The sequence below is a fragment of the Hippoglossus hippoglossus genome, chromosome 17 (genome assembly GCF_009819705.1).
Source record: "Hippoglossus hippoglossus isolate fHipHip1 chromosome 17, fHipHip1.pri, whole genome shotgun sequence".
NCBI classification, from domain to species: Eukaryota; Metazoa; Chordata; class Actinopteri; order Pleuronectiformes; family Pleuronectidae; genus Hippoglossus; species Hippoglossus hippoglossus.
Genome location: NC_047167.1, coordinates 15532325 through 15543066, shown reverse-complemented (window position 1 = coordinate 15543066; position 10742 = coordinate 15532325). Strand labels below are relative to the sequence as shown.

Sequence of the window (10742 nt, the reverse complement as noted above, 5' to 3'; positions counted from 1 at the left end):
TAAATAGCTCTGCATGATAAAAAAAAAAAATCACTTTTGGATCAATAAGAGATGGAACTGGCATTTGTCCTCCTCTGGGCCGTCACAACTGGTGAGTTCATGTTGCTGATACGTTGATTTGAAAGAAAGCAGCAAACAGTTTGTGGACCCTCTTACACTTGTGTCTGTCTCCCACTGTGTGGAAGTGTCTGCGTGTGGCGAACCCAGGTACCAGCCCAGCACCAGCCGTGTGGTGAACGGGGACGAAGCCCGACCCTACAGCTGGCCATGGCAGGTAAGTCAGAGTAAAGAGTTGTCTTTTTCACAAACATAAATGTACACATCTGATTCTCATGGTGATGTGAAACACCCAGGTTTCTATTTACCTGTAGGTCTCTCTGGAGTCTTTCTTCCCGATCTGTGGTGGAACACTCATTGCTCCTGACTGGGTTTTGACTGCTGCACACTGCCTCACGTGAGGAAAATCTCAGATAAACAGTTTAAAACTAAAATAAATGACCCTGAATGTATCCAGAATAAAAATGAGAGCGATGGAAAAGTAATGTCTTCACTAAAACTTAGTTTAAAGATATGGAGTTTTGTTTCCTCCCATGCAGATTCCACACATACAGGGTGGTGCTTGCTGAGCATGACATGAACAGGGAGGAGGGACCTGAACAGTCCATTATGGTGGAAAAAATGTTCACTCATCCCAAATGGAACAACAACTGTGTCTTGTGGGTACGTTATCATCCTGACTCACCTTATTCAACCTGGCCAGTCAGTAAATATGTCCTTGAAAAAGGTGCCTGCCTGAGAGTTTCTGTTTAACATCAGCTGAGTCAATATAATTATGTAAATGTTGAATGCACCTAAACATGTAAAGAAACAGACATTCTACAGTTTGTTAGACTATGAGCTTTTAAGTACATATCATTGCTGAAATGTTTTAATTCTTTGTGTTTCGTTCTGTTACACAGGAATGATATTGCCCTGCTGAAGCTGGAGAAGAGCGCTGTCATCAATGATAAGGTTCAGCCGGCCTGCCTGCCGTTCCATGGTGCTGCTCTCGCCCCCGACCAGCCGTGTTATGTCACAGGCTGGGGTCGTCTCTATTGTAAGACCCTGCTGCCAAGTCTGCTAACACCCGGCTTACGATGGGTGCAGTGCAGTTTACCGTTCAGGGACAAGCAGAGGAGCATCACATGTAATTTAAATTCTCAGCTGTTACTACAACAAGTGTGTGCAATTTGTCTTTTAGCTGGAGGTCCACAGGCGACTACACTACAGCAGGCCCTGCTTCCTGTGGTGGATCACAGCATTTGCAAACAAAACAGCTGGTGGGGCAGCTCAGTGAAGACGACGATGGTGTGCGCAGGAGGAGAGAGCAAGTCAGCGTGTCACGTAAGGGACAACGAAGCAGCGTTTTGCCTTGTGTAACACAAATTATACCATTTGCTCCAATGCTTCACACGTGTCATCGTCTTCTAGGGCGACTCGGGCGGCCCTCTGAACTGTGAGGGCAGAGACAGGAGGTGGTACGTCGAGGGAGTGACTAGTTTTGTGGACGGACGTGGATGTAATACTCCTCAGAAGCCCACAGTCTTTACCCGTGTGTCCTCGTTCATCCCCTGGATCAGCGAGGTGAGGGGAACCACATAAATGTCACTTTACATGAAGACATACACTAAATATCGTGGAGGATCTTTGTGACATGCACAAACTTAATGTTGTGTTGTTTCCTTGCAGACAATGGCCCAAAACTGAAGAAGTGACTGAACAATAAACTGTATTATTAAATGTACATATTATATTTGTCTTGTATTGAATCAAATGGGATAGAATAGTCACACATAAAAAGACATTTTAATTAGTTTAAACAACGTATGACATTTTTACAAGGACAAGACAGAGGTAAATCTCAACATACACATATTTAACACATTTAAAGATATTACTATGTAGGGATACTAAGGTATGTTGTGTAATTTTAGTTTGGTCATATCTCCACCAAGAAGGTTAAGTTTTCACCCCTTGTCAGCTGGTTTGTTGGTTGGTTTGTTTGAACGCAAGAATACGCAAAATGTTTTTTGTAACCTTTACAATCCAAAACAATTGATGAAACTAAGATTGTATAAAGATTTGAACATGACAGAACATGTGAACAGGTGTGAACAGGTTCCTTTACCTTTGAAATTGAGCATTTTTGAACCAGCAGCTACATCAAATCCCATTTTTGTTCACCTAAAAAGATTCATTATAATTAGCAGCGTTGGTTTTATTTGTTATATTATGTGTATACTCATGAGTCTGAGGGGGTCCAGGTGAAGAAGTCGATGCCCTTCAGCTCCTCAGGTAAGTACTCCTGCTCCACAGGGTTACCGAACGCTGGGTTGTACTTGTAGCCTTTAGCGTAGCCCAGTTGCTTCATCAGTCTCGTGGGGGCGTTGCGGAGGTGCAGGGGGACGGGAGGCAGGGGCCCTTTGTGGTTCCTCAAACAGGCCTTCACATTACTATAGGCTTTGTAGATCTCCACGGACTTTGCTGCTCGTGCCAGATACACCACACACTGAGCCAGGATCACCTGAAGCAGCAGAAATAAGTTTGTGAAATGCAACTATTGTGTGAGGCATGACATTTAGATGTACAGGTGGAAAACTGTGTAAAACCGTCACTAACAGTCAGGCCAGCCTACCTCGCATTCAGGCATCCCAATGAAGTGACAGGCCTGGAAGGCGGACACAGCCTGAGGAAGAGCAGAGGGATCTGCCATACCTGAGAACAACATCCAGTCAAAATTCATTTATTAATCCTATTCTCCACAATGTTCCAAAGAACTTTTCCACAAAATAAATGAATTAAAACACAACAGGACCACCTCACAAAGAATAACACAAAAGCCAAATACAACAATGCAAAGCATAAAAAAAAGCTGAATATGAAATCAATAAGTGAATTGAGTGAAATTATAGAACAGTGAAGGCTTCTGCATAAAAACAAGTTTTGAAAGAAGAGCCAGACTCAACATGCCTGTGGATTCACGACAGGCCCCACAGCTGAGGGATGTCACCGCAACAGCCCTCAGTAATCTTTAATTATGAGCTGAGATTTAGGGACAATGTAGAGGCCCCTGTCCAGAGAACAAAGTCTTTACTCCGGCTCAACATGAACTACAGCGTCGGTGATGTATCAGTCAAATCTAATATTATCCATGAAGGATATCCATACATATTGCGTAAGATAAAACACTGGAGATGATGTGATGCAGTCATTTCACGTACCAACATCCTCGCTGGCAAAGCGGACCAGCCTGCGAGCCACGTAGAGCGGATCCTCGCCGCCCTCCAGCATGCGGCCCAGCCAATACAGAGAGGCGTTCTCCTGGGAGCCTCTCATCGACTTGTGCAACGCCGAGATACAGTTGTAATGCTCTTCACCTTCGAGTGACACAGAGAAACAAAAAGACACATCATTGAATATCGGTATAGATGGTGAAAGTTTATTGAGGCTTTAATGAAACTTATTTAACCAAGAAAGAACATCATATTATTTATTTATTCATTTATATTGTTTGTTTATTATTATTTTTTTCCCTTTGTTACATAATAAGGTTGTTGGGTCTATTGATAAGATTGTGATAATATATGTATCAGTCTTTGTTTTTTGTATTTATTCCTTTTGTCTGTTCTTTGGTCAGATATGTTAAATCTATGTTGTAAATAAAAGAAAAGAAAGAGAAATGAAACAGATTATTTTGCAGGTGGTATGAAAAAAAACCTTTTCCCACAGGGCAAAGAACCTGACATACAGATTATCTGATAAACTAATGCTGCACTAAAACAAAAGATTAAAGTGTAGACGTATAGCAGAGAATATAAAACCATAATGAAGGGTCATTAGTCAGACTGAGGGGCAGTGTCATCACCCCGTGAAACTGGGAACAGTAAGTCTCAAACTCTTGGGACAGCTGAGTGTTACGCAACAGGACAGTGTGGACAGTGGACCTTCAAGTGTAACACACACACACACACACACACACACACACACACACACACACACACACACACACACACACACACACACACACACACACACACACACACACACACACACACACACACACACACACACACACACACACACACACACACTCCTAAGCAACTGCAAGCTTCACCATCGACACAGTTATATCTTTTATAATTTCATGCATTTCACATGAAAGCCCCATGACAATAAAGTCACAACAGCTAACAGGGGGGTAATATGATCAGGCCTTCAACCTCCAGTTATTTAGACGTTATATAAAGAGAAAATACTGATGACAGGTGTTACAGTGAAGCTGCTGAGAGGATTTCTAAAATATGGATTTATAAAACATGTCGTTATGTGTTAATGTTCCTCTGAGAGTGTCTCACATTTCAGCAATCATTAATAATACCCCCTCGGAGAGCTCATAACTCCATCAACCCTCTATCTCACCATGTTGAAGAGTAAAGAATCCTTGGATCTGGTCGTTTATCTGCTACAAGATGTGATGAGTTCTTCCTGACTTCAGACCCCACCCCTCCACAAAATGTAATGGAAATAAATTCAGTAGCTTTTGTGTAATACTGCTAACTATAAGACAAACTAACACAGAAAACACAACCCCATTTGTGGACTTAATGATTTGGAAGTAACTACAATTGATGCTCTGATAAATTTAAGTGGCCCCGGACTCTAACTTCTCATATGTGTGGGGTTCATACTTTACTTTGGTAAGTAACTACAGCAACATGCAAATGATAAGTACAGACATGCTTACCAGCTTTATCGTAGAGGATGTGGGATCTCTGAAGACCTTCCTTCACATGGTCCTCCGTCACCACTATTTCTTGAGGAGAACCGTTTTGCGCTGACGGGCACGACCGGGTTAAGCTCACCTGAGCCTGCACAGCGAGCTGCAGACTGTTGAGTCCCGTTCTTGCGTCACCATCACACAGGCAAGCAATGGTGTCCAGAGCTTTTTGCTCGATGGATATCTTTGGCCTGGGAAGAGAAAACATATAGAGAGTGTCGGTGTGAATATTTGTTACTGTAGTCACTTCCCTCTGTAAAGAATCAATACCTGAGAAATAAAAATATTAATCAATGACATAAAATATTGCCAAAATATGAGTATTAGTGTTTTGTACAAATTTTACAATAAGAACAACACAGAATTGTCATATTACACCTGAGGAATAAAAAACTGCACAATCAGATAAGTGCTTGTTATTGGTTATGATTATTAAAATAGCTCTAATATAACAATTATTAGAAGCGAAGTGATTCAACTTCTTAAAAATCAGTTTCACAATATCTGGATTAAGTGGAAATTATTACTTTATTTTTCTTAAAGTCAAACTGTTACTATGTGTTTTCATCCTGCTACTTTCACGACTCCTTAGCAGATTAGCTGTATAGTGCTGGTTACCATGGACATTTAACCTGGATAAAAGTGAGCCAGTAAACAGCTGCAGCTCATATGCAAAGTCTTTTCTGTCAACATATCAAAGTAAAACAGAGTGTGGAAGATTGCTGCGGCTCCAACAGCTACTGGTCCACTCCTCCCATTTATCAATTGACTGAACTCTGTAAGCCAGGAATAAAAGAGGAGACTTGTAGGGTGGCTCCCGATCATGACATTTGGAACATCGTGGACTCGGCTCTTACTCGTGTCCATCTGTTTGGTCTTGATCTTCAGGATTTGATAGTTCTCGTCCCAAGACTCTGATACGGAGTGTGGCCACGGCCCGGTCCAGGATCGAGCCCATCGCCTCCACAGACAGCCTCTCCAGGACCAGCACCCTGCACCTGCTCAGCAGGGCGGCGTTCACCTGGAAGGACGGATTCTCCGTTGTCGCTCCAATCAGTGTGACTGTCCCGCACTCCACGTGAGGAAGGAAGGTGTCCTAGAGAAAAACACACATACTGAGTGAAGAGAGAAGAGAGAGACTAATGTGACATGAGAAGAAATAACCACCATCTCTGAAGGGACGATAAAAAGTAAGTATTTGTTTGAGTACTTTCATAAGGCTTCCTCCATTAGAGAATTCATCGTAAGACAAAGTCACTGACAACACCTGCATCACTATGATATGTATTTCCATGGTGAGCTCGGAAGTAAGGGGAGCAAACTATTCAAACAACTCAAATCTCAGTTTAAAACCTTTTGAACAGTAATGTAACAACCTGAAGCTTTAGATGTTTCTGATGACTAAATCTAGAGCAATGCCTTCACACTAACATATCAGGTTTCCGTAGAATCTGTGTCTTCTTTTAGCAACTCACATAATAGTTGATTTCCAAGAATCAAACAGAGGAATTAAATGGGTATTGTTTGAGAGGGAATCAAGTGTTTAGCACAGACTCATACTGGTGCTGCTAAGAGAGGGAGTAGACGTGTTAGTCTGCAAGCTAATTATAACTTTATATTTATTCTTACAGAGAACATTAAACTGTGGTTTACCCAGGAGGGATAACATCGTAAAACATGATCATGTAAACAGACTGAATGGAAACTGTACGACTGGAAAGAAATGGAGGTTAAATATAAACTTGAGTACCGAGAGGAATGCCTGTGAGCATCTTTTTTCTTTTGGCTTAAGCAGCCTACAGATGCGTCGTCGGCCCACTTTGATTGACACCTCTATGTTCGGTGGGGCGGCGTTTCTCATTCTGGGCTCATGTCATGCAAAGGCAAAACTGCATTGTGGGGCTTTTGCTTCCATTGCAGTAGAAAATAAAATCTTTACCAGCAATTCATAGCATAGCAATGACTTAACGAAATAGACAAAAATCCTAATAAAAAGACGAAGGGTGGAGCTTAAAAGCAGGAGAGCAAAAAATGTAAATAATGAAGATGCTGGGGAAGGTCTGGGTGAGAAAATCCAGGGTGGTTGTTAAATCCCAGTCAATCCCTGACCTGTATTTAATATAGATTATATTATATGTTACAATTATAAGTCATTTTAAATATTTAGTAGTTGAATCTGAGTTTACAAACTAATACGGACTCAGTGCTTCACCTGTTGGGACTTATTGAAGCGGTGAATTTCATCGATGAACATGATGGTCTTCCTCTTGCACAGTCGCAGCTCGTTCTGCGCCTGCTTGATCACCTCTCGGACCTCATTGGTGGAAGTGCTGGTCGCCGACAGGCTGACGAAACGAGCCGTGCCATTCTTTTTACTGGTGCTGGCAATTATGTGAGCCAGTGTGGTCTGAAACATACACAGAGTAATTATATTAAAACCTATTATGTCAGTTAGAAGATGAATGGGTCAAATTACATTTGGAATGTGAAAACATTTCCTGCTCATCAACGTGGGATCATAATAATTGTTTGTATATATATATGGCAGCTTTAATCTCCATTGTGTCAGTTATACATTTAATTTCCCAGGTCAAATAATGCACCTTGCTTTCAAAGCCCAATAAATCTTGTCACTGTAAACCCATCTGACCCGGCCTCGAAAAATAACAATTCACTGATGAAACCTGAACACTGTCAGACAACTGGCGGAGGGAGTTACAGACGTTAAGTATGAGTAAAGCATGTTGACAACATCTAAGTACGGCCAGCTGCTGTACAACAATCTGTGCAAGTACCCTGGCAAAGTTGAGAAGTCATTAACGTGCTATATTAAGGTCTGACAAAGGGAAGAGGAGCGAGAAGCAGCCTGGCAGCCACAGACTGAATAATTCACTCTCTTCAACATGCTGTAAAAACTCAGAGCGTAACAAATTACACTAAGAGAAAGGGCTGTATTTCAACTATCTGAAGAAACTGGGGATATTAAATGTCAGTAACAAATACATGGAGCCCTACAACTGGAATATTATTCACCTCCATTGAATCTGGGTTGTAAAGTAAGTTTTGTAAACTAATAAAACATAGAAGGGCTACTCTAAACATGGTTCTTTATCAGCAGTTATTACCAATTAATTAAAAGTTATATGCGTAAACCAATCAAGAGCATCCTAACAAAACTGTGAAAGTTATTTTGCTTTAGTTTTTTTAACAACCCTATCTACTCTTTGAATATGTAAAAAAATGTAAGGGTTAACTGAGCCGCAAATTTTCACAATTTTCTTACACTTTATAGACTAAACAGACTCCAATGTCTTGTTCCTACATGAGTAAATCATGAAATCCTCATATTTCAGATGCAAGCTCCAGCTAATATTTGGTACCTTTTCAAAATATTAAAACAATTATTTGATCATCCAAATTGTTGGAATTTTGTGTCAATCGATTGATAATCAATCAATTGATAACTTACTGCAGCTAAAACAGCAAATTCTATCAAATTAGAAAACCTTGCTCCTTTAGTTTTAGGTGATTTTACTGTTAGTTAGAAACTGGGATACATAGTAGATGGAGCTTGATGCAGGGAGCACCACACCTTCCCACACCCGGGCGGCCCCCACAGGATCAGGGACGGAATCTCCTGCGAGTCCAGCAGGGACCGGATGAGAGTCTGTTCTCCCACAACCTGGCTCTGACCGAAGTACTGATCCAGGGTGTTCGGTCTCAGAATCTCCGCCAGGGGCTTGCTCATGGTCAGCAGCGATGGAGCCGGTGGTGCCTTCACGGACACAGATGTTTGGCCCCTCACGGTCTCTGTCCCTGCAGCTGGTTCAGTGTCAGCCTCCTCCACTGCGCCACGTTTCAGCCCCTTGTTGTTGACAGGACTGTGTTTACTAAGGAACAAACCAGCCCGTTCACCTGGTTGTGGTGGTTTCAACTTGTTGGTGTGAAACAGAGAAAAGGACCCAGCCCCCGGTTTGTTGACAGCGGGACTGGCCGGTGCAGACCCGCCACTAACCCGGGGCTTCTTCAGAGGAGGCTCGCTGTTGTCAGCCATGGTGGACGCTGTAGTGTCGGCAGCACCTCCCAGCAGACACACGTCCAGGTGCTTGTTGATGGTGGTCGGTGTGAAGTCTTTCAAACAAACCGGACATTGCACCGAGTCCGCGGCAGAGGAGCTCATCTCGTCCGCCTGCGCCATGTTCACTCCCCGCCAAACCTCCAATCACGTGACCAAACACTGTCCTAATATTAAACGGTTTAAAATATTTTAAACTTTATATTCACCTTTATTTAATTTAGTTTTAAAAGGTAACCATGACGTTCATTAGAAGGTTTTATTAATTCATAATCTTTTACTTAACAAACGTAAGGATTCAGTTCCGGTCCTGGTGCGTTCACGGACACACGGGGCGGTCCGACACCAGCACTCTTCTGCTCTGTGGTGCGTTTGCGATACAAGCTTCGTGCATGAAATCAAATTCGTCCGCATTTGTTCACCTTGTATATTGAAAAACACTTTTATCGCTTTTGGTGGATACTTAATAATTGAGGTATTGTATGAGATTTAAGTTAGATTCCATCAGTCAATACAAATTAGTAAAACACAGAATTGATTGTTTGAGCCTCTTTGTTCTTGTATTGATGTAGTTCTTTATTTAAAAATTGTTAAATGTGTCCATCTCCTAGTAACAAAATGAGTTGTATCAAGAATATAACATATTTATCCAACACATCACCCTCAAAATGTAAAAAAAAAAAACATTATCCTGAAAATGTATTGTTTGTCCAATTGTCCTTACAATTATACAATGTAATTCTGAACTTCCATCTAAAATCCTGGTATACATATGGTGATAACATCTATTACATATTGGTCCTATCACCACAGCACAGGGTGTAAGGGTCCCTCACTGCTCTGGAGGTTTGGACTGCAGGTCTATATCAACTACTTTTTTACTTTAAGACCTCGAGCCTCCTGGAAAGTTATAATGGCTTAATGAACTACTTTTTTACAACAATTCTATAGTTGTACAATGTCCTGGTACTGTTAACGATTTGCAATTTAAAGTAAGGAAAGTCATTGTTTAGTTAAACAAAATTCTGACATGATCTAGTGGTTGCTATTTTCTTTAATTGGTGATTTGCTGCCCTCTTCCTCAGTCGTTCTCCTCTTCTCCGCTCAGATTAAAGATCCAGCCAAGAGAAACACACCAGAGAGGTCGACCAGGCTGAGAAGACGGAGTGAGGGCTCACAAGGGAGAGGGCTGGCGGCCAAGGGTCCCCCTCAGGGAGAGGGGCCAAGTTGAAGTCAGTTCATCATTTTGCCAACAGCCGAAACATGACCAAGCTGGCCCTACTCCCCTATTTAGAGAAGGTGAAAGCCATGCGCTGCTTCTGGGAAATGAAGTGTGAACTAGAGGTATCCATGCAGTTAATGAATTCCTCATAATAGGTACTTAGCCTGTTTAAAAAAGTATTAATATGCTTTTTGAGTCAACCTTGAGTCTGCTTGAGCCGCACCAGAGGGTGCTAATGCATGTTTTAATTGTAGAAATGCTGTTACATACCAGTGCGTTCACCAATTTGAGAATCAAATTATAAACACATAATATTCCAGTTATATTTACAGTAAAGATTAAAAAACAAATGTGGCTTTACATTACATTTTTTACCTCTGCCAAAGGTTATGTTTTTCTTTTACCCCTGTTTGTTGGTTTGTTTGTTTTCGAGATTATGCAAAAACTACCAAACCGATTATTACAGAATTTATCACAGGGAGCAGATCCAGGATTTTTTATTTTCACCATCTTTATGAATGTGAGATATAGTGTTTTGTGGGTATTTTCACTGATTTTCCAGAGAATCAATGATTGATCTTGATGAAAACAATGAGGCCTATGCAGGGGACTGATATCTATGAGTGTGA

The 10742-nt window shown here is 41.5% G+C and overlaps 2 protein-coding genes across 3 annotated transcripts; one reads left to right on the top strand and one right to left on the bottom strand.

Moving 5' to 3' along the window:
* Nucleotides 1-51: 51 nt before the first annotated feature.
* Nucleotides 52-1885, top strand: LOC117778887 (proproteinase E-like). Its single transcript, XM_034614765.1, has 8 exons — nucleotides 52-91; nucleotides 186-274; nucleotides 372-454; nucleotides 597-719; nucleotides 957-1096; nucleotides 1241-1383; nucleotides 1471-1623; nucleotides 1729-1885. Exons 1-8 carry the CDS (start codon nucleotides 52-54, stop codon nucleotides 1744-1746), a joined length of 789 nt encoding a protein of 262 aa, XP_034470656.1. The 3' UTR covers nucleotides 1747-1885.
* On the bottom strand, nucleotides 1822-9043 carry wrnip1 (WRN helicase interacting protein 1). Of its 2 annotated transcripts, XR_004616857.1 has the most exons (8): nucleotides 8409-9043; nucleotides 7029-7223; nucleotides 5674-5912; nucleotides 4784-5007; nucleotides 3261-3416; nucleotides 2675-2754; nucleotides 2213-2563; nucleotides 1822-2146 (listed from the first exon to the last, which is right to left on the bottom strand). XR_004616857.1 is itself a non-coding variant. In XM_034614758.1 (7 exons), the coding sequence occupies exons 1-7, from the start codon at nucleotides 9012-9014 to the stop codon at nucleotides 2282-2284; spliced, it is 1782 nt and encodes a 593-aa protein (XP_034470649.1). In that variant the 5' UTR covers nucleotides 9015-9043; the 3' UTR covers nucleotides 1822-2281. The 2 variants fall into 2 exon arrangements, 1 of the variants encoding a protein (XP_034470649.1); XM_034614758.1 differs by having other exon boundaries at nucleotides 1822-2563.
* Between the last annotated feature and the right edge of the window lie 1699 nt (nucleotides 9044-10742).

What these genes read in the sequence shown, in the direction of transcription:
- LOC117778887 (XM_034614765.1), top strand. Translation starts at nt 52, where the DNA reads ATGGAACTGGCATTTGTCCTCCTCTGGGCCGTCACAACTG. An exon ending in CCTACAGCTGGCCATGGCAG is followed by an intron (nt 275 to 371) that starts GTAAGTCAGAGT and finishes ATTTACCTGTAG; the next exon opens with GTCTCTCTGGAGTCTTTCTT. An exon ending in AACAACAACTGTGTCTTGTG is followed by an intron (nt 720 to 956) that starts GGTACGTTATCA and finishes CGTTCTGTTACA; the next exon opens with CAGGAATGATATTGCCCTGC.
- wrnip1 (XM_034614758.1), bottom strand. Translation starts at nt 9,014, where the DNA reads ATGGCGCAGGCGGACGAGATGAGCTCCTCTGCCGCGGACTCGGTGCAA. An exon ending in GACCAAACAGATGGACACGA is followed by an intron (nt 5,008 to 5,673) that starts GTAAGAGCCGAG and finishes TTCTCTTCCCAG; the next exon opens with GCCAAAGATATCCATCGAGC. An exon ending in CATCCTCTACGATAAAGCTG is followed by an intron (nt 3,417 to 4,783) that starts GTAAGCATGTCT and finishes TGTCACTCGAAG; the next exon opens with GTGAAGAGCATTACAACTGT.